The sequence below is a fragment of the Caloenas nicobarica genome, unplaced genomic scaffold (assembly GCF_036013445.1).
Source record: "Caloenas nicobarica isolate bCalNic1 unplaced genomic scaffold, bCalNic1.hap1 Scaffold_83, whole genome shotgun sequence".
Lineage (NCBI taxonomy): Eukaryota > Metazoa > Chordata > Aves > Columbiformes > Columbidae > Caloenas > Caloenas nicobarica.
Window position 1 is genome coordinate 27,563 of NW_027017717.1, and position 20,939 is coordinate 48,501.

The window sequence follows — 20,939 nt, forward strand, 5'->3', positions numbered from 1 at the left end:
GTTCCCATGTCCCCCATTGTCCCCCCATGTCCCCCATGTCCTCATGTGTGTTCCCGTGTCCCCCCATGTCCTCATGTTCCCATGTCCCCCATTGTCCCCCCATGTCCTCGTGTTCCCGTGTCCTCTGTTGTCCCCCCATGTCCTCATGTTCCCATGTCCCCCATTGTCCCCCATGTCCTCGTGTTCCCATGTCCTCTGTTGCCCCCCCATGTCCTCGTGTTCCCATGTCCCCCATTGTCCCCCCATGTCCTCGTGTTCCCATGTCCCCCATTGTCCCCCCATGTCCTCATGTTCCCGTGTCCCCCATTGTCCCCCCATGTCCCCCATGTCCTTGTGTTCCTGTGTCCCCCGTTGTCCCCCCATGTCCTCATGTTCCCATGCCCTTGTGTTCCCGTGTCCCCCGTTGTCCCCCTGTTGTCCCCCATGTCTTCGTGTCCCCCGTTGTCCCCCTGTGTCCCCCCAGGTTTACACCTTTGAGCTGCACATTGCCAAGGTGGCCCTTGGGGACAGGGGGGACTATCGCTGTGAGGTCACGGCCAAGGACAAGAAGGACAGTTGCTCCTTCAACATCGACGTCGAGGGTGAGATGCCCCCCCTGGGACACCCCAACCCCGCCTGGGACCCCCTGGAGCCCCCCAGGGCATCGTGGGGTCATTTGGGGACATGGGGGGGGGGACACACGTGTCGGGGACACACGCTGGAGGGGCCGTGGGTGGGGGGGGGTCTCACGTCCCCTCTCCCCCCACAGCCCCCCGCCCAAGTGACCATGACAACGTGCTGCAGGCCTTCAAGAGAACGTGAGTGTGGGGGCACTCCCCAAATTGGGGGGGGGAACCCCCCCATGGACTGGGGAACCCCAAACCCCATCCCCCCCTCCCGCACCCCAGTTCACTGCAGGGACCCCCAGGGATGCGCCGAGACCCCCCCCGGAGCCTCCCCTTGGGCACCCCAATGCAATTAGGGGACCCCTCCCAGGTGCCCCCTGCACCCCACACACCAGGGACTCCCTGGGACCCCCAACGCACCCTGGGGACCCCCCACTGGGAACCCACCGCGTCCTGGGGACCCCAATGCACCCAGGGCCCCCTCTGCAGCCCAAGGACCTACCAGGGACCCCCCCGGGCCCCCTCACACCCGTCTCCCCGCAGGGGCGATACCAAAGGCGACACAGCCGGAGAGCTGGACTTCAGCGGGCTGCTCAAGAAGAGGTGTGCGAGGGGCGTGCGAGGGGCGTGCGAGGGGGTGCGAGGGGCATGCGAGGGGTGAGAGGGGCGTGCGAGGGGCGTGCGAGGGGCGTGCGAGGGGCGTGCAAGGGCGTGCGAGGGGGTGCGAGGGGGTGCGAGGGGCGTGCAAGGGGGTGAGAGGGGCGTGCGAGGGGTGCGAGGGGGTGAGAGGGGCGTGCGAGGGGTGAGAGGGGCGTGTGAGGGGGTGCGAGGGGTGCGCAAAGGGGCATGCAAGGGGCGTGTGAGGGGTGTGCGAGGGGCTGCAAGGGGCGTGCGAGGGGAGCGAGGGGGTACAAAGGGGTGAGAGGGGCATGCGAGGGCTGTGCGAGGGGAGCGAGGGGGCACGAGGGGCGTGCAAGGGTGTGCGAGGGGTGTGCGAGGGGCCATGCGAGGGGCATGCAAGGGGCATGCGAGGGGTGTGCGAGGGCCGTGGAGGGGGTGCGAGTGGCGTGCGAGAGGATGCGAGGGGCGTGCGAAGGGCCGTGGAGGGGGTGCGAGGGGCGTGCGAGGGGCGTGCGAGGGGCGTGTGAGGGGCCGTGCAAGGGGGTGCGAGGGGGTGCGAGGGGTGTGCAAGGGAGTGCAAGGGGGATGCAAGGGGCGTGCAAGGGGGTGCGAGGGGCCATGCGTGGCGTGTGTGAGGGGGTGCGAGGGGCGTGCGAGGGGAGCAAGGGTGTGCGAGGGGGCGTGCGAGGGGGCGCGAGGGAGCGCGAAGGGGCACGAGGGGCGTGCGAGGGGGTGCGAGGAGTGTGCGAAGGGCCGTGGAGGGGGTGCGAGGGGAGCGAGGGGTGAGAGGAGCGTGCAAGGGCCGTGTGAGGGGATGCGAGGGGCGTGCGAGGGGGTGCGAGGGGAGCGAGGGGTGAGAGGAGCGTGCAAGGGCCGTGCGAGGGGGTGGAAGGGGTGTGCGAGGGGCGTGCGAAGGGCCGTGGGGGGGGTGCGAGGGGCATGTGAGGGGCTACAAGGGGCGTGCGAGGGGAGCGAGGGGAGCGAGGGGGCGCGAGGGGCGTGCGAGGGGGTGTGAGGGGCGTGCGAGTGGCCATGCGAGGAGTGTGCGAGGGGGTGAGAGGGGCGTGCAAGGGCTGTGTGAGGGGGGTGCGAGGGGCCATGCAAGGGGTGTGCGAGGGGGTGCGAGGGGGTGCGAGGGGGTGAGAGGGGAGTGCGAGGGGAGCGAGGGGGTGTGAGGGGGCGTGCAAGGGGCGTGCGAGGGGAGCGATGGGGTGCAAGGGGGGTGAGAGGGGCATGCAAGGGGCGTGCGAGGGGTGTGCGAGGGCCGTGGAGGGGGTGCGAGGGGCGTGCAAGGGGGTGCGAGGGGTTGCGAGGGCTTGCGAGGCCATGCAAGGGGCGTGCAAGAGCCGTGCGAGGGGGGTGCAAGGGGGGGCGAGGGGTGTGTGAAGGTCCGTGAGAGGGTGAGCGAGGGGCATGCGAGTGGCGTGCAAGAGGGTGCGAGTGGTGTGCGAAGGGCCGTGGAGGGGGCGCGAGGGGCGTGCGAGGGGGTGCGAGGGGCTGTGCGAGGGGGTGCGAGGGGTTGCGAGGCCGTGCGAGGGGGCGCGAGGGGCGGTGCGAGGCCGTGCGAGGCCGTGCGAGGGGGTGCGAGGGGGTGCGAGGGGCCGTGCGAGGGGGTGCGAGGCCGTGCAAGGGGCGTGCGAGAGCTGTGCGAGGGGTGTGCGAGGGGGTGCAGGGAGTGTGCGAGGGGGTGCAGGGGGTGTGCGAGGGGGTGCAGGGAGTGTGCGAGGGGGTGCAGGGGGTGTGCGAAGGGTCGTGGAGGGGGCGCGAGGGGCGTGTGAGAGGGTGCGAGGGCTTGCGAGGCCGTGCGAGGGGCATGCGAGTGGCGTGCGAGGGGTGTGCGAAGGGTCATGGAGGGAGTGCGAGTGGCGTGCGAGGGGGTGCAAGGGCCGTGCGAGAGGTGTGCGAGGGCCATGGAGGGGGTGCGAGGGGCGTGAGAGGGGCATCACATGTGCAAGAGCATGTGCAAAGGCGGGGGGCGTGCGAGCGCGTGCGAAGGTGCGGGGCGCACGGGGGGCGTGCGAGGGGGATTGCTCAGGCGCGGCCGTGTGAGGATGAGGAGGGTGAGGAGGAGCTCCGAGGGGTCTGCGTGAGGGCACGAGGGCCGTGCGAGGCTTGTGCGAGGCTGGTGCGGCGCAGGGAGGTGCAGGTGGAGGAGAAGAAGAAGAAGAAGGACGAAGACGACCAGTTCCCCCCCGAGATCTGGGAGCTGCTCAAGGGGGTGACGAAGAAGAGCGAGTACGAGCGCATCGCGTTCCAGTACGGGATCACCGACCTGCGCGGGATGCTCAAGCGCCTCAAGAAGATCAAAGTGGAGCCCAAGAAGAGCGAAGGTGGCCGGGGGGGGATGCGGGGGGGGGGTTGTGGGGGGATTTGGGGGAATCTGGGGTCACTGGGGGGTTCTGGGGTCACTGGGGGGTTCTGGGGTCACTGGGGTATCTGGGGTCACCTGGAGGTTCTGGGGTCACCTGGGGGGGTCTGGGTCATTGGGGGGGTCTGGGTCATTGGGGGGTTCTGGGGTCCCTGGGGGGTTCTGGGGTCACTGGGGGTTCTGGGGTCACCTGGAGGTTCTGGGGTCACTGGGGGGGTCTGGGTCATTGGGGGGGTCTGGGGTCCCTGGGGGGTTCTGGGGTCACTGGGGGTTCTGGAATCACTGGGGGGATCTGGGGTCACTGGGGGGGTCTGGGGTCACTGGGGGGGTCTGGGGTCACCTGGAGGTTCTGGGGTCACTGGGGGGGTCTGGGGTCACCTGGAGGTTCTGGGGTCACTGGGGGTTCTGGGATCACTGGGGGGATCTGGGGTCACTGGGGGGATCTGGGTCATTGGGGAGTTCTGGGGTCACTGGGGGTCCTGGGGTCACTGGGACATCTGGGGTCACCTGGAGGGGTCTGGGGTCACCTGGGGGGATCTGGGGTCACTGGGGGGATCTGGGGTCACCTGGGGGGTTCTGGGGTCACTGGGGGGATCTGGGTCAATGGGGGGTTCTGGGGTCACTGGGGGTTCTGGAATCACTGGGGGGATCTGGGGTCACTGGGGGGGGTCTGGGGTCACTGGGGGGTTCATGGGGTCACCTGGAGGTTCTGGGGTCACCTGGGGGGGTCTGGGTCATTGGGGGGGTCTGGGGTCCCTGGGGGGTTCTGGGGTCACTGGGGGTTCTGGAATCACTGGGGGGATCTGGGGTCACTGGGGGGGTCTGGGTCATTGGGGAGTTCTGGGGTCACTGGGGGTCCTGGGGTCACTGGGACATCTGGGGTCACCTGGAGGGGTCTGGGGTCACCTGGGGGGATCTGGGGTCACCTGGGGGGTTCTGGGGTCACTGAGGGGTCTGGGATCACTGGGGGGTTCTGGGGTCACTGGGGGGTTCTGGGGTCACTGGGGGGATCTGGGTCAATGGGGGGTTCTGGGGTCACTGGGGGGTCTGGGGTCACCTGGATGTTCTGGGGTCACTGGGGGTTCTGAGAGCCCAAGAAGAGCGAAGGGGTTTGTGCGTGGGGGGGGATTTGGGGGTGGGCAGGGATGATTTGGGGGGCGCTCAGTGGGAAAGGGGGATATGGGGGTGCAGAAGGGGGATATCGGGCTGGAGACGGGGGATTTGGGGGGCTCCAGGGGTGGCGAAGGGGGTGTAGCGTTGGGGGGGGCAGAAGGAGGGGACACAGGGCTGAGGGGGGCATGAGAGGGGCCCCCAGAGCTGATTATTCAAAATATTCATCAATAACTCGGATGAGGGGATAGGGCGACTGTCACCCCGTTTGCTGGCGACGCCGAACGGGGAGGAGCGGCTGGCGCGGACGGCTGCGCTGCCATCCGGAGCCCCGGTCTGGGCGGGGAGAAACTTCGTGGAATAGAACAAGGGCGGGTGTAGAGTCTTGCGTTGAGGCCAAAAAAACCAAAATTGGTCCCACTGGGGCCGCCGTGTTGAGCCCTGAGGTGATTTTGGGGCCATTTAGAGCCCTGAGGTGATTTTGGGGCCATTTAGAGCCCTGAGGTGATTTTGGGGCCATTTTGGGCCCTGAGGTGATTTTGGGGCCATTTTGGGCCCTGAAGGTGATTTTGGCGCCACTTTGAGCCCTGAGGTGATTTTGGCACCATTTTGAACCCTGAGGTGATTTTGGGGCCATTTTGAACCCTGAGGTGATTTTGGGGCCATTTTGAACCCTGAGGTGATTTTGGGGCCATTTAGAGCCCTGAAGGTGATTTTGGGGCCATTTAGAGCCCTGAAGGTGATTTTTGGCCATTTAGAGCCCTGAGGTGATTTTGGGGCCACTTTGGGCTCTGAGGTGATTTTGGCACCATTTTGACCCTGAGGTGATTTTGGGGCCATTTGAAGCTCTGAGGTGATTTTGGGCCATTTCGAGCCCTGAGGTGATTTTGGGGCCATTTTGAACCCTGAGGTGATTTTGGGGCCACTTTAACCCTGAGGTGATTTTGGCACCATTTTGACCCTGAGGTGATTTTGGGGCCATTTTGAGCCCTGAGGTGATTTTTGGCCATTTAGAGCCCTGAGGTGATTTTGGGGCCATTTTGACCCTGAGGTGATTTTGGGCCATTTTGAGCCCTGAGGTGATTTTTGGCCATTTAGAGCCCTGAGGTGATTTTGGGGCCATTTTGACCCTGAGGTGATTTTGGGGCCATTTTGAGCCTGAGGTGATTTTGGGGCCATTTGAAGCTCTGAGGTGATTTTGGGCCATTTAGAGCCCTGAAGGTGATTTTGGGGCCATTTAGAGCCCTGAGGTGATTTTGGGGCCATTTTGGGCCCTGAGGTGATTTTGGGGCCATTTTGGGCCCTGAAGGTGATTTTGGCGCCACTTTGAGCCCTGAGGTGATTTTGGCACCATTTTGAACCCTGAGGTGATTTTGGGGCCATTTTGAACCCTGAGGTGATTTTGGGGCCATTTTGAACCCTGAGGTGATTTTGGGGCCATTTAGAGCCCTGAAGGTGATTTTGGGGCCATTTAGAGCCCTGAGGTGATTTTGGGCCATTTTGACCCTGAGGTGATTTTGGGGCCATTTGAAGCTCTGAGGTGATTTTGGGGCCATTTAGAGCCCTGAAGGTGATTTTTGGCCATTTAGAGCCCTGAGGTGATTTTGGGGCCACTTTGGGCTCTGAGGTGATTTTGGCACCATTTTGACCCTGAGGTGATTTTGGGGCCATTTGAAGCTCTGAGGTGATTTTGGGCCATTTCGAGCCCTGAGGTGATTTTGGGGCCATTTTGAACCCTGAGGTGATTTTGGGGCCACTTTAACCCTGAGGTGATTTTGGCACCATTTTGACCCTGAGGTGATTTTGGGGCCATTTTGAGCCCTGAGGTGATTTTTGGCCATTTAGAGCCCTGAGGTGATTTTGGGGCCATTTTGACTCTGAGGTGATTTTGGGGCCATTTTGAGCCTGAGGTGATTTTGGGGCCATTTGAAGCTCTGAGGTGATTTTGGGCCATTTAGAGCCCTGAGGTGATTTTGGGGCCATTTAGAGCCCTGAAGGTGATTTTGGGGCCATTTTGGGCCCTGAGGTGATTTTGGGGCCATTTTGGGCCCTGAGGTGATTTTGGGGCCATTTTGACCCTGAGGTGATTTTGGGGCCATTTTGGGCCCTGAAGGTGATTTTGCAGCCATTTAGAGCCCTGAGGTGATTTTGGCGCCACTTTGAGCCCTGAGGTGATTTTGGCACCATTTTGACCCTGAGGTGATTTTGGGGCCATTTAGAGCCCTGAGGTGATTTTTGGCCATTTAGAGCCCTGAAGGTGGTTTTGGGGCCATTTTGACCCTGAGGTGATTTTGGGGCCATTTTGAACCCTGAGGTGATTTTGGGGCCATTTAGAGCCCTGAGGTGATTTTGGGCCATTTTGAGCCTGAGGTGATTTTGGGGCCACTTTAACCCTGAGGTGATTTTGGCACCATTTTGACCCTGAGGTGATTTTGGGGCCATTTTGAACCCTGAGGTGATTTTGGGGCCATTTAGAGCCCTGAGGTGATTTTGGGCCATTTTGAGCCGTGAGGTGATTTTTGGCCATTTAGAGCCCTGAAGGTGATTTTGGGGCCATTTTGGGCCCTGAGGTGATTTTGGCACCATTTTGACCCTGAGGTGATTTTGGGGCCATTTGAAGCTCTGAGGTGATTTTGGGCCATTTTGACCCTGAGGTGATTTTGGGCCATTTTGGGCCCTGAGGTGATTTTGGGGCCATTTTGAGCCCTGAGGTGATTTTGGCACCGTTTTGAGCTCTGAGGTGATTCTGGAGCCGCCATTTTGACCCTGAGGTGATTTTTGTGCCATTCTGCAGCACCTTGGGGGTCTCTCCCTTGTTCCCCCCCTCTCCTCTCCCCTGGTGGGACCACATCTGGAATATCGTGTCCAGTTCTGGGCCCCTCAGTCCAAGGACAGGGAACTGTTGGGAGACCCCAGCGTAGGGCAGCAAAGATGATTAGAGGAGCGGAGCATCTCCCGTGTGAGGAGAGGCTGAGGAGCTGGGGCTCTGGGCTGGAGGAGAGGAGACTGAGGGGTGAATCATTCATGGGGATCAATATGGAAACGGGGAGTGTCAGGAGATGGAGCCATCGGTGACAAACAACAGTAGGACAAGGGGCAATGGGTGCAAACTGGAACAGAGGAGGTTCCACTTAAATTTGAGAAGAAACTTCTTCCCGGCGAGGGTGCCAGAGCCTGGCCCAGGCTGCCCAGGGGGGTTGTGGAGTCTCCTCCTCTGGATTCATTCCAACCCGCCTGGTTCTGTGTAACCTCACCTGGGTGTTCCTGCTCCGGAATAGATGATCTTTCGAGGTCCCTTCCAATCCCTGACTTATGTGGTTCGGTGGTGCAACAGGAGGGGAACGGAGCCTCAGTACAGGACTGGGGGTTCCCGGGGGTCAGGGGGGCTATGGGGAGGTGCAGACCCCCCCTGACCCCCCCCGTGCCCCCCCAGCCTTCATCCGCAAGCTGGACCCTGCGTACCAGGTGGACAAAGGGAACAAGATCAAGCTGGTGGTGGAGCTGAGCGACCCCGACCTGCCCCTCAAGTGGTACAAGAACGGGCAGCTGCTGAAACCCAGCTCCAAGTGAGGGCACGGGGGGGTATGGGGAGGCTATGGGGGTGCAGCTGCTGCAACCCAGCTCCAAATGAGGGGGGGGGGCGTGAGGGACATGGCGGGGGCCATGGGGGGCTGAGGAGTGGTTGGGGGGTCTCCAGGAGGCAGGAGGGAGGAACACCCCCCCCATAGGGGGTCCCCCCCAGCCACGGCCCTCACCCTGTGCCCCCGTGTCCCCCCTGTTTGCCCACACACCCTCATGTCCCCCCCCGTCCCTGTGTCCCATGTCTCCATGTCCCACCATGTCCCCCCACAATCTATTGTCCCCCATGTCCCTGTCCCCCCCATCTCCCCCCGTGTTCCCTCCCCCTGGTGTCACCCTCATGTCCCCCCATGTCCCTGTCCCACCTTGTCCCTCTACATTCCCCCATGTGCCCCTCATGTCCCCTCATGTCCCCCCATGTCCCTGTGTCCCCTCGTGTCTCCATGTCCCACCATGTCCCCCCACAATCTACTGTCCCCCATGTCCCTGTCCCCCCTCCATCTCTCCCTGTGTTCCCTCCCCCTGGTGTCACCCCATATCTAATTGCACCCTGTGTCCCACCATGTCCCCTTGTCCCCCAACAATCCGATGTCACCCCCATGGCTACGTGCACCCTGTGTCCCACTACGTCCCCTTGTCCCCTGACAATCCGGTGTCCCTCACGTCCCCTGTGTCCCCCACCGTGTCCCTCCCCAGATACGTGTTCGAGAATGTGGGGCTCAAGCGCATCCTCACCATCAACAAGTGCTCCTTGGCCGATGACGCCGCCTACGAGTGTCGTGTCAACGAGGAGAAATGCTTCACCGAGGTCTTCGTCAAGGGTCAGTGTCGGGGGGTAACCGGGGGCGCTCCCTGTGACCCCCCCGGGGACACTGACCGTCCCCGTCACTCCTCAGAGCCCCCCGTCACCATTGAGAAGGGACTGGACGACCAGCAGGTCTTAGTGGGCGACCGGGTGGTGCTGGAGGCCGAGGTCTCAGAGGAAGGAGCCCAAGTCATGTGGTAATGTGGGGCGCCTGGGGACCCCAACATGTCCGTGTGTCCCTCCCCACCATCCATGCCCATCCCCACCACCCGTGTCCATCCCTGTGTCTGTATGTCCATCCCTGTGTCTGTATGTCCATCCCTGTGTCTGTGCCCATCCCCACCACCCGTGTCCATCCCTGTGTCTGTATGTCCATCCCTGTGTCTGTGTGTCCATCCCTGTGTCTGTGTGTCCATCCCTGTGTCTGTGCCCATCCCCACCACCCGTGTCCATCCCTGTGTCTGTATGTCCATCCCTGTGTCTGTATGTCCATCCCTGTGTCTGTGTGTCCATCCCTGTGTCTGTGCCCATCCCCACCACCCGTGTCCATCCCTGTGTCTGTATGTCCATCCCTGTGTCTGTGTGTCCATCCCTGTGTCTGTGCCCATCCCCACCACCCGTGTCCATGTGTCCATCCCTGTGTCTGTGTGTCCCTCCCCACCACCCGTGTCCATCTCTGTGTCTGTGTGTCCATCCCTGTGTCTGCGTGTCCCTCTCCACCACCCGTGTCCCTCCACACCACCCGCGTCCATCCCCACCACCTGTGTCCATTCCCGCCATCCATGTCCATCCTTGTGTCCATGTGTCCATCCAACCACCCGTGTCCCTCCCCACCACCCGTGTCCATCCACACCACCCGTGTCCATCCCCACCACCCGCGTCCATCCCCACCAACCGTGTCCATCCACACCACCCGCGTCCATCCCCACCACCTGTGTCCATCCCCGCCATCCATGTCCATCCTTGTGTCCATGTGTCCATCCAACCACCTGTGTCCCTCCCCACCACCCATGTCCATCTCTGCATCTGTGTGTCTGTCGCCACCACCATGTCCATCCCACCACCTGTGTCCATCCTGTGCCATGTGTCCCTGGCAGGATGAAGGACGGGGTGGAGCTCACCCGGGAGGAGACCTTCAAGTACCGCTTCAAGAAGGATGGGAAGAAGCACTATCTCATCATCAATGAGGCCACCAAAGAGGACACGGGACGCTACAAGATCATGACCAATGGGGGTGAGAGCGAGGCCGACATCATTGTGGAAGGTTGGTGTCACCAGGGGGGCTTTTGGGGGGGTCCCTCATGGTCCTGGGTGGTCCCAGGAGCGCTGAGCAGTCTCCGGGAGGTCTGTGAGATGTTTGGGGGTGATTGAGGGTCCTTTTGGAGTTCCAGGAGATGCTGGAGGGGTCCCCAGAGTGTCTAGCGGGGGGGTCTCATGAGTGCTGGGGATGTGTTCCAGGGAGTCCCAGAGGTCTCCAGACCAGCCCAGGGGTGATGGAGATGTCCAGGTGGTGGCTCTGGAGGGGTCCCCAGGGTGCTGGGAGGTGTCCAGGGTGCCTGGAGGGATCTTGAGTGTTTCCAGAGGATGACTAAGAGTCCTTGGAGGGTCCCAGAGGTGCTGGAGGGGTCTTGGGTTGTTTCCAGGGGGTGTCAGGGAGGTGCCGGGGGGTGCCCAGGGGTCCTGGAGTGGTCTCCAAGGATGCCTGGAGGGGTCTCAAGAGGTTCTCAGGATTGTGGGGGTGTCACGGTCCATTCAGTGATGGACTCGTGATGGTTCGTTTACCTTTGTTCTCAAAGCGCAAAATTAAGGCAACCAAAATGCCAAGGGGTTATAATTCAATCAAACAGTGTAACTTGATTATTTTGCCCGTAAAGTGGCACGCGGTAGAGAAAGTGGAGAAAAAGGAAAGAAAAAAGGGAGGAAAGAGAATTATAGCTACGACCGCAGGTCCAAAGGCATCTCTGTGGTCCCAGGTCCCAAACAGCATCCTGCCGGTCCTCCATCATGATCCGTGATCCTTTGGTGGGGAGATCTCTTCGAGGGGTGTCCAGGAGCTCCTAGGGGATACCTGGAGGGGCCTCAGGGGGTTTTTGTGGGTGCAGGGGGTCTCTAGGAGCCCCCGAGGATCCCCCAACGCTGTGTCCCACCCCCAGAGAAGCAGCTGGAGGTGCTGCAGGACATGGCAGACCTGACGGTGCAGGCCTCGGAACAGGCTGTCTTCAAGTGCGAGGTGTCGGACGAGAAGGTGACGGGGCGCTGGTTCCGCAACGGGGTGGAGGTTCGGCCCAGCAAGCGCATCCACATCTCCCACACTGGCAGGTGGGCACCGACCCCCAAAGAGGGGGCTGGAGGAGGGAACCCGTGGGGAGGTCTTGGGAAGGTTGGTTGGAGGCAGCCACGGGGGCCTTGGAGGGAGTTGGAGGCAGCCATGGGGGTCTTGGAACCACCCATGGGGTTCTTGGAGGAGGCTGGAGCCACCCATGGGGGGTCTCAGGGGGTTGGTGCCACCCACGGGGGTCTTAGACGTGATTTGAGACACCCATGGGGGTCTTGGAACAACCCATGGGGTTCTTGGGGGAGGTTGGAGCCACCCGTGGGGGTCTCAGGGAGTTGGTGCCACCCATGGGGGTCTTAGACGTGATTTGAGACACCCATGGGGGTCTTGGAACAACCCATGGGGTTCTTGGGGGAGGTTGGAGCCACCCGTGGGGGTCTCAGAGAGTTGGTGCCACCCATGGGGGTCTTAGACATGATTTGAGACACCCATGGGGGTCTTGGAACAACCCATGGGGTTCCTGGGGAAGGTTGGGGCCACCCGTGGGGGTCTCAGGGGGTTGGTGCCACCCATGGGGGTCTTAGAGGTGATTTGAGACACCCATGGGGGTCTTGGAACCACCCATGGGGTTCCTGGGGAAGGTTGGGGCCACCCGTGGGGGTCTCATGGAGTTGCAGCTGCCCATGGGGGTCTCATAGGCTTGGTGCCACCCATGGGGGTCCTAGAAGGCAACTGGAGACCCCCATGTGGGTCTCACAGAGGAGTACAGACCTGGAGGTCTTGAAGGGGTTGGAGACACCCAAGAAGAGCATGGACGCCCCCGATGGGGGACTCGGTGGGAGGTTGGTGCCGTGGGGCTCCCCCCAACCACCCCGTCCCTCCTGTCCAGGATCCACAAGCTGGTGATCGACGACGTGCGCCCCGAGGATGAGGGGGATTACACCTTCATCCCCGACGGCTACGCCCTCTCGCTCTCTGCCAAGCTCAACTTCCTCGGTGGAGCCTGGGGGGAGGAAACTGGGGAGATGGGGGCACTCGGGAGGCATTTGTGGGGCTGGGGGGACACAAGTCCCCTTGGGGACACCTGGGGAAGGCACTTGTGGAGGGTCAGGGTGACATCTGGAGTCACTTGGGGGGGTTCAGAGCCCATTTTGGGGACACCCAAAACACTGGTGGGGGTCAGGGCACCATTCAGGACATTCCCCCCCCAGTTTGGGGGTGGGTCTCACTTTAGATGTTTATGGGGCTGGGGGGACTCTTGCAGGGCTGAGGGGACACAAGTCCCTTGGGGACACCTGGGGTTGGGGACACTTGGGGGGGCACTTGTGGAGGGTCAGGGTGACATTCGGAGTCACTTGGGGGGGGTTCAGAGCCCATTTTGGGGACACCCACAACACTGGTGGGGGTCAGGGCACCATTCGGTGACATCCCCCCCCAGCTTGGGGGTGGGTCACACTTTGGGGACACTGATGTCACCGGGGGGGGTCACAGGTGGCATTTGGGGATGTGTTTGTTTCCCCCCCCCATTAACCCTTCCCTCCCTGCAGAGATCAAGGTCGAGTATGTCCCCAAGCAAGGTGAGGCGGGAGGACAGCGGGGGGTGGCAGTGGGGCTGGCGGGTCCCAGTCCATGTCCCCATGTCCCCACGGTGTCCCCATGTCCCCATGGTGTCCCCATAACCCCCCCAGAACCCCCTAAGATCCACCTGGACTGCTCTGGGAAAAACGCCGAGAACACCATCGTGGTGGTGGCCGGGAACAAGCTGCGCCTCGATGTCCCCATCACTGGGGAGCCCGCGCCCACGGTCACCTGGATGAAGGGGGACGAGGTGACACCAGCGGTCCCGTGTCCCCACGTCCCCTCCTGGGGGGTCCTGTGTCCCCGTGTCCCCTCCTGGAGGGGGTCCTGTGTCTCCCTGTGTCCCCATGTCCCCTCCCGGGGGTGTCCTGTGTCCCCCTGTGTCCCCATGTCCCCTCCTTGGAGGTCCCATGTCCCCCTGTGTCTCCTCCTTGGGGGTCCCATGTCCCCGTCTTGGGAGGTTGCCCGGTGTTCCCATGTCCCCACTTTGGGGTGTCCCCTGTCCCCCCATGTCCCCACTTTGGGGTGTCCCATGTCCCCCTGCCCCGGGGCTGCCCCATTTCCACCCATGACACGTGCCCGTGCCCTCGCCTGTACCTGTGTCCCCACCCCTGTAACCCCAGGGCCCTGTGACATGTCCCACTGTCCCCATGACACCTCCCCACGTCCCCATGACTCATCCCATTGTCCCCATGATGTGTCGCCACATCCCTGTGACATCTCCCTACCTCCCCATACATGTCCCCACAGCCCCATTCCCTGTGATGTGTCCCCATGTCCCTGTGTCCCCTGCACCTGTGACACCTCCCTGTGTCCCTATGACCCCATGTCCCTCCATGTCCCCAATAGCCCTGTGTCCCCTGTGCCAGGTGTTCTTGGTGCATGAGGGCAGTGCCCGTGTCCCCATGATGTCCACACAATGTCCCCATGTCCCCAGGTGTTCTCGGAATGCGAGGGCTGTGCCTGTGTCCCCACATCCCCATGATGTCCCCACAATGTCCCCATGTCCCCAGGTGTTCTCGGTGCACAAGGGCCATGCCTGTGTCCCCACATCCCCATGATGTCCCCACAATGTCCCCATGTCCCCAGGTGTTCTCGGTGCACAAGGGCCATGCCTGTGTCCCCACATCCCCATGATGTCCCCACAATGTCCCCATGTCCCCAGGTGTTCTTGGTGCACAAGGGCCATGCCTGTGTCCCCACATCCCCATGATGTCCCCACAATGTCTCCATGTCCCCAGGTGTTCTCGGAATGCGAGGGCCGTGCCTGTGTCCCCACATCCCCATGATGTCCCCACAATGTCCCCATGTCCCCAGGTGTTCTCGGAATGCGAGGGCCGTGCCTGTGTCCCCACATCCCCATGATGTCCCCACAATGTCCCCATGTCCCCAGGTGTTCTCGGTGCACAAGGGCCGTGCCTATGTTCCCACATCCCCATGATGTCCCCACAATGTCCCCAGGTGTTCTCGGAACGCGAGGGCCGTGCCCACATCCAGGAGCAGAAGGAGCTCAGCAGCTTTGTCATTGAGAGTGCCGAGCGCGGGGACGAGGCACGTTACACCATCCAGGTGAAAAACCCCGTGGGCGAGGACACGGCCACCATCTTCCTCAAGGTGGTCGGTAAGGAGGGGACGTGGGGACATGGGAGGGGACACAGGAATGTGGGGCTGGGGATGAGGGGATATGAGGATATCAGGGGACATGGGGGCACAGAGGACATGGGGTGGAGCCAGGGGGATGTGGGAGACCAGGGACATGGACATGGGGATGGAGGGACACGGGGAACATGGGGCTAAGGATGAGAGGACATGGGGACCTGGGGCTGGGGACATGGGGACACAGGGGACATGGAGGGGGGCATAGGGGTGTCAGGGGATGGGGGATATGGGGCTGGGGACGAGGAGAAATGGGGGATGGGGGACATGCAGCTGGGGACATATGAGGGTGGTAGGGGACATGGGGCTGGGGACGAGGGGACATTGGGACACAGGGACACAGGGGACTGGGAACATGGGGCTGGGGATGAGGCTGGGGATGAGGGGACGTTGGGACACAGGGGACTGGGAACATGGGGCTGGGGACAAGGGGACATTGGGACACAGGGGACTGGGAACATGGGGCTGTGGACAGGGCCAGGGGGTGGCCAGGGATGAGGGCACAGTCCAGGGGTGCCACATGTCCCCACGTGTCCCCACATGTCCCCACAGACGTCCCCGACCCCCCCGAAGCCGTGCGCATCACCTCGGTGGGGGAGGACTGGGCTGTGTTGGCCTGGGAGCCCCCCAAGTACGACGGGGGGCAGCCGGTCACCGGTGAGACCCCTGTGTCCCTGCCCACGTGTGTCCCCACCCCTGTGTGTCCCCCTCTGCATGTGTGTCCCCGTCCCCGCATGTCCCTGCCCATGGTTGTCCCCACATGTGTAACCCCCTTGCACATGTGTGTCCTTTGCCCACGTCTCTCCCTGTCCCCTGCCCACACGTGTCCCTGCCCACGCGTGTCCCTGCCCACGCATGTCCCCACACGTCCTCTCACGGGGTCAGTTTTGGGCCCCTCACGCCAAGAAAGCCCTTGAGGCACTGGAGCAAGTTCAGAGAAGGAACAAGCAACAGGACGAGAGGAAACGGCCTCAAGTTGCACCAGGGGAGGTTGAGGTTGGAAATTTGGGGTAATTTCTTCCCCAAAGGGCTGTCGGGTGTTGGAACAGGCTGCCCAGGGTGGTGGTGGAGTCACCATCCCTGGAGGAGTTGAACAGACGAGGTTCTCGGGGACATTTTGGTGACAGAGTTGCGTTATGGTTGGACTTGATGATCTTGACAGGCTTTTCCAACCAAAACGATTCTGCGATTCTATGATTATGGAACAAATTGGGTTGAAGGGACATGTAAGAGTCACCATCCCTGCAGGGGTTCAACAGACGAGGTTCTCAGGGACATGGGGTTGGGTTAACGGTTGGACTTGATGACCTTGCGGGTCTCTTCCAACCAAAATGATTCTGTGATTCTCCGATTCCTGCCCACATGTGTCCCTGCCCATACGTGTTGTGTGTCCCCCCAACCAGGGCACCTGACGGAGAAGAAGAACAAGGTCTCCACGCACTGGATGCCCACACGTGTGTGTCCCCCGTGTCCCCCGCAGGGTACCTGATGGAGAGGAAGAAGAAGGGCTCGCAGCGCTGGATGAAGCTGAACTTCGAGCCGTACGCTGGCACCACGTTCGAGGCCACGCACATGATCGAGGGGGTGCTCTACGAGATGCGCGTCTGTGCCGTCAACTCCATCGGCATCTCCCAGCCCAGCCACAACACCCAGCCCTTCATGCCCATCGGTGGGGGGTTCGGGAGGGTCTAGGGGGGCCCAGGGGGGAATTTGGGGGATCTGGAGGAGTTTGGAGATATGGGGGAGGATGAGAGGGGGCATCTCCCAGCACAGCCACAACAGCCGGTTCCTTATGCTCATTGGAAGGGGCTTGGGGGGGTCTTGGAGGGATCTGAAGGGATGTGGGGGGGTTCTGAAGGGATGTGGGGGGTCCTGGAGGGATGTGGGGGGTCCTGGAGGGATTCAAGGGGTCTGGGGGCTCCATAAAAGGGTCTGGGGGGGCCCATAAAGGGTTTTGTGGGTGGTCCCAGAGGAGATGTGGGCTCTGGGGTGGAGAAGCTAAGAAGGGTTTTGGGGTCCCCCCCGGGACTCCAGTGACCCCTCAGGGATTTTGGGGGGCCTGGGGGCGTGGTGTCCTGTGGGTCTGGGTGGGGGGGATCCTTTGGGGGTCTCATGGCTGATTTTTGGGGTCCCTCCTTTCAGCCCCCACGAGTGAACCCACCCACCTGGTGCTGGACGATGTGACAGACACGACGGCCACGCTCAAGTGGCGCCCGCCCGAGCACGTGGGCGCCGGGGGCATCGACGGGTACCTGGTGGAGTTCTGCAGAGAAGGATGTGAGTGGGACCCCGAAATATGGGGGCACCCCAAAACACGGGGGAGACCCCAAAACACGGGGGAGACCCCAAAATATGGAGGGGGGGAACCAAAACATGGGGGAGACCCCAAAACATGGAGGGGATTGGTGGAGTTCTGCAGAGAGGGCTGGGAGTGAGGACCCTAAATACGGGGGGACCTTGAAACATGGGGGAGGCACCAAAACACGAGGGAGACCCCGATCCATGGGGGAGATCCCAGAACATGGGGGAGGCACCAAAACATGGGGGAGAGACCCCAAAATATGGGGGAGAGACCCCAAAACATGGGGGAGACCCCCATCCATGGGGGAGACCTCAAAACACGAGGGTGACCCCAAATCCATGGAGGGAGACCCCAAAACACAGGGGGGACCCCAATCCATGGGGGGGATTGGTGGAGTTCTGCCAAGAGGGATGTGACTGAGGACCCCAAAACACGGGGGAGACTCCAAAACATGGGGAGGACCCCAAAACACGGGGAGGACCCCAATCCGTGGGGAGGAGAACCCAATCCATGGGGGGGATTGGTGGAATACTACCATGAGGGCTGTGAGTGGGGGACCCCAAAACACGGGGGAGACTCCAATCTGCCTTATGTTACTGCCCCATAACCTGGACCCCAATCCTGCCCCATAGCCCTGCCCTGGTGACCCTCAGCCCCCCCATTACCCCAACCTCTTGCCCCCAACCCCCCAGCCCTGTGCCCCCCAACCAACAGACTGCTCCTTCCCCTGCAACCCCACCCTGTGCCCCCCAACTCTGTATCACCCCAGCTCCTGCCCCCCAGCTCCTGCCCCCCAACCACATATCACCCTGACCCTTGTCCCAACCCCCATGCCCCCCAACTCTATATCACCCCAGCTCCTGCCCCCCAGCTCCTGCCCCCCAACCCCATATCACCCTGACCCTATGCCCCCACCCCAACCTCCACCTGCCCCCCAACACCCCCTGGCCCCACAGCTGACGAGTGGGTCCCGGCCAACACGGAGCTGGTGGAACGCTGCGGGTTCACGGTTCGGGGTCTCCCCACGGGCGAGAAGCTTCTGTTCCGCGTCATTGGGGTCAACATCGCCGGCAAGAGCCCCCCAGCCACGCTGGCCCAGCCCGTCACCATCCGCGAGATCGTGGGTGGGTCCCCGTGGGGCAGAAAGGGGGGGGTGGGTGTGGGGCAGCCCCCCAGCTCCTCCGCATCCATTGGTTTTTTTCTCCCTCCCAGAGCGCCCCAAAATCCGGCTGCCCCGGCAGCTGCGCCAGACGTACGTGCGGAAGGTGGGGGAGCAGGTGAACCTCGTCATCCCCTTCCAGGTGAGTTGGGGGGCTGCCCCACAGCAAGAGAGCAGGCAGCCCCATAGGGCTACAGGGGTACTTAGCAGCCACATGGTGCTATAAGGAAACCCACCAGGCCCGCAGCACTATAGGGCAACCCCAGCGCTATAGGGCACCCCATGGCACTCTAGGGCACCCCCAGTGCTGTAGGACAGCTCATGACACTCTAGGGCACCCCATGGCACTATAGGGCAGCCCAAGCTCTATAGGGCACACCATGGCATTCTAGGGCACCCCATGGCACTACAGGGGCAGCTGTCAGCCCCATAGCACTATAGGGGAACCCACCGACTCCTTAGTGCTATAGGGGGCACTCACAGCCCCAAAGCTCCATAGGGACAACTCCCTGACCCATGGCGCTATAGGGAGAATTCACAGCCCCACAGTGCTATAGGGCACTCCCGGTGCTATAGGGCACCCCATGGCACTCTAGGACACCCTATGGCACTATCGGGCAGCCCAAGCTCTATAGGGCACCCTCTGGCACTCTAGGGCACCCTATGGCACTCTAGGGCAGCCCAAGCTCTATAGGGCACCCCATGGCACTCTAGGGCACCCTATGGCACTATAGGGCAGCCCAAGCACTATAGGTCCCCTCCAGTGCTATAGGGCACCCTATGGCACTATAGGGCAGCCCAAGCTCTATAGGGCACCCCATAGCACTCTAGGGCAACCCATGGCACTCTAGGGCACCCCATGGCACTATAGGGCAGCCCAAGCTCTATATGGCGCCCCATAGCACTCTAGGGCACCCCATGGCACTATAGAAGCAGCCGTCAGCCCCATAGTGCTATAGGGGAACCCACCACCCCTTTAGTGCTATAGGGGGAACTCACAGCCCCACAGTGCTATAGGGCAGCCCCAGCACTATAGGGCACCCCGTGGCACTGTAGAGCACTCCCAGTGCTATAGGGCACCCCATGGCACTATAGGGCAGTCCAAGCTCTATAGGGCACCCCATGGCACTATAGGGCAGCCCAAGCACTATAGGGCACCTCCAGTGCTATAGGGCACCCCGCAGTGCTCTAGGGCAGCCCCATAGCGTATGGGTCTCTGCAGGGGAAGCCACGGCCGCAGGTGACCTGGACGAAGGGGGAGCAGCCACTGGGGGACGACATCCACGTGCGTAACTCGGAGCAGGACACCGTTTTCTTCATCCGAGCGGCTGCGCGGAGCCACTCGGGGGAGTATCGGCTGCGCCTGCAGATCGAGAACATGGAGGACACGGCCACGCTGCGCCTGCGCATCGTCGGTGGGCACTGGGAGCACTGGGATGGACTGGGATGGACTGGGAGCTCTGGGATGGACTGGGAGCACTGGGATGGGGGAGCTGGGCTGGCATTACTTAGTGCAAGGCAGGTTGGGAACATGGGGAACATTCCTATTGCGTGTCAGCAGTGGGCACTGGGAGTGCTAGGACTGGATGTACTGGTTGTACTGGGAGCACTGGGATGGACTGGGATGGACTGGGAGCACTTAATGTGAGGCAGGTTGAGGACATGGGAAACATTCCCATTGCGTGTCATCAGTGGGCACTGGGAGTGCTAGGACTGGATGTACTGGTTGCACTGGGGGTACTGGGAGCACTGGGATGGGGGGCACTAGGAGCAGCATGTTGGGGGGTTTGGGGGTTTTGAGGGCTGTGGGAGGTGTTGGGTGCTGGGCGGTTGTTGGGGTGCAGGGACCACAGGCTGACGTGCCTCCCAACCCAGAGCGGCCGGGCCCCCCCCGCAAGGTGCGGGTGACGGAGGTTTGGGGGTTCACGGCGGTGCTGGAGTGGGAACCCCCCCAAGACGACGGCAACGCCGAGATCACAGGGTACACAGTGCAGAAGGCCGACACCCGCACCATGGTAAGTTGGGGGGCCCACCCAGGAACCCCACTGCCCCCCAACTAGTCCTCTGGACCCCCCAGGACCCACACTGCCCTGCCCAGACACCAACTGCCCCCCCAGGAGTGGTGTGGGGTGCCCCCAACTCTGTGCCCCCCACGGAACCCCCCGATTGTGGTTGAACACGAACTGTGGTTTAACCTTGACCACGCAGCCACTCACCCACCCCCTTCCCACCCCTACGATAAGGGACAGAATCAAAAGGGAAGGGAGAAACTTGGACTGAGATAAACAGAGTTTATTAAAATATCAAAATATTATTACACTACTAGTAAATATCTATATAAAATAGAAATAAAAGATACTCAAGACAACCCCCTTCCCACCCCCACAATAGGGGAGAGAATCCAAAGTGAAGGGAGAAACTTGGATTGAGATAAACACAGTTTAATAAAATAACAAAATACTATTACACTACTAGTAAATACATATAAAATAGAAATAAAAGATAATCAAGGCAATTCCTCACGAACATGCTGAGCAGCCGGTCCCAGGAAACGGCTCCTGGTCCCACAGCCCATCCCAGAGAGAAAAAAAAGGGAAAAAAGGGAAAAAGCTCCCTCAGCCTTTCCTCGCACGGGAGATGCTCCACTCCCTTCAGCATCTTCGTGGCTGCGCTGGACTCTCTCAACAGTTCCCTGTCCTTCTGGAACTGAGGGGCCCAGCACTGGACACAATATTCCAGATGTGGTCTCACCAGGGCAGAGGACAACAAGGGAGCGACCCCCAAACTGCCTCAAAATGGCACCAGAATCACCTCAGGGCTCAAAATGTCACTAAAATCACCTTGGTCACAAGGGCCCAGTGCTGGCTCATGGTCACCCTGC

At 61.6% G+C, this 20,939-nt stretch overlaps 1 protein-coding gene across 2 annotated transcripts in view; it reads left to right on the forward strand.

Annotated features, from left to right (window-relative positions):
• MYBPC2 (myosin binding protein C2) overlaps positions 1-20,939 on the forward strand; it is a 30,984-nt gene that overhangs the window by 6,002 nt on the left and 4,043 nt on the right. For both annotated transcript variants that reach the window (XM_065658189.1, XM_065658188.1), the window contains exons 6-25: positions 464-581; positions 749-797; positions 1,149-1,208; positions 3,363-3,556; positions 8,138-8,270; positions 8,980-9,104; positions 9,180-9,285; positions 10,186-10,352; positions 11,242-11,407; positions 12,253-12,359; positions 12,911-12,940; positions 13,052-13,191; positions 14,403-14,562; positions 15,150-15,254; positions 16,078-16,266; positions 16,740-16,874; positions 17,856-18,023; positions 18,112-18,200; positions 19,281-19,473; positions 19,934-20,073. In XM_065658189.1, the coding sequence (XP_065514261.1) occupies positions 464-581; positions 749-797; positions 1,149-1,208; positions 3,363-3,556; positions 8,138-8,270; positions 8,980-9,104; positions 9,180-9,285; positions 10,186-10,352; positions 11,242-11,407; positions 12,253-12,359; positions 12,911-12,940; positions 13,052-13,191; positions 14,403-14,562; positions 15,150-15,254; positions 16,078-16,266; positions 16,740-16,874; positions 17,856-18,023; positions 18,112-18,200; positions 19,281-19,473; positions 19,934-20,073 (2,574 nt within the window). The remainder of the gene's footprint in view (positions 1-463; positions 582-748; positions 798-1,148; positions 1,209-3,362; positions 3,557-8,137; positions 8,271-8,979; positions 9,105-9,179; positions 9,286-10,185; positions 10,353-11,241; positions 11,408-12,252; positions 12,360-12,910; positions 12,941-13,051; positions 13,192-14,402; positions 14,563-15,149; positions 15,255-16,077; positions 16,267-16,739; positions 16,875-17,855; positions 18,024-18,111; positions 18,201-19,280; positions 19,474-19,933; positions 20,074-20,939) is intronic.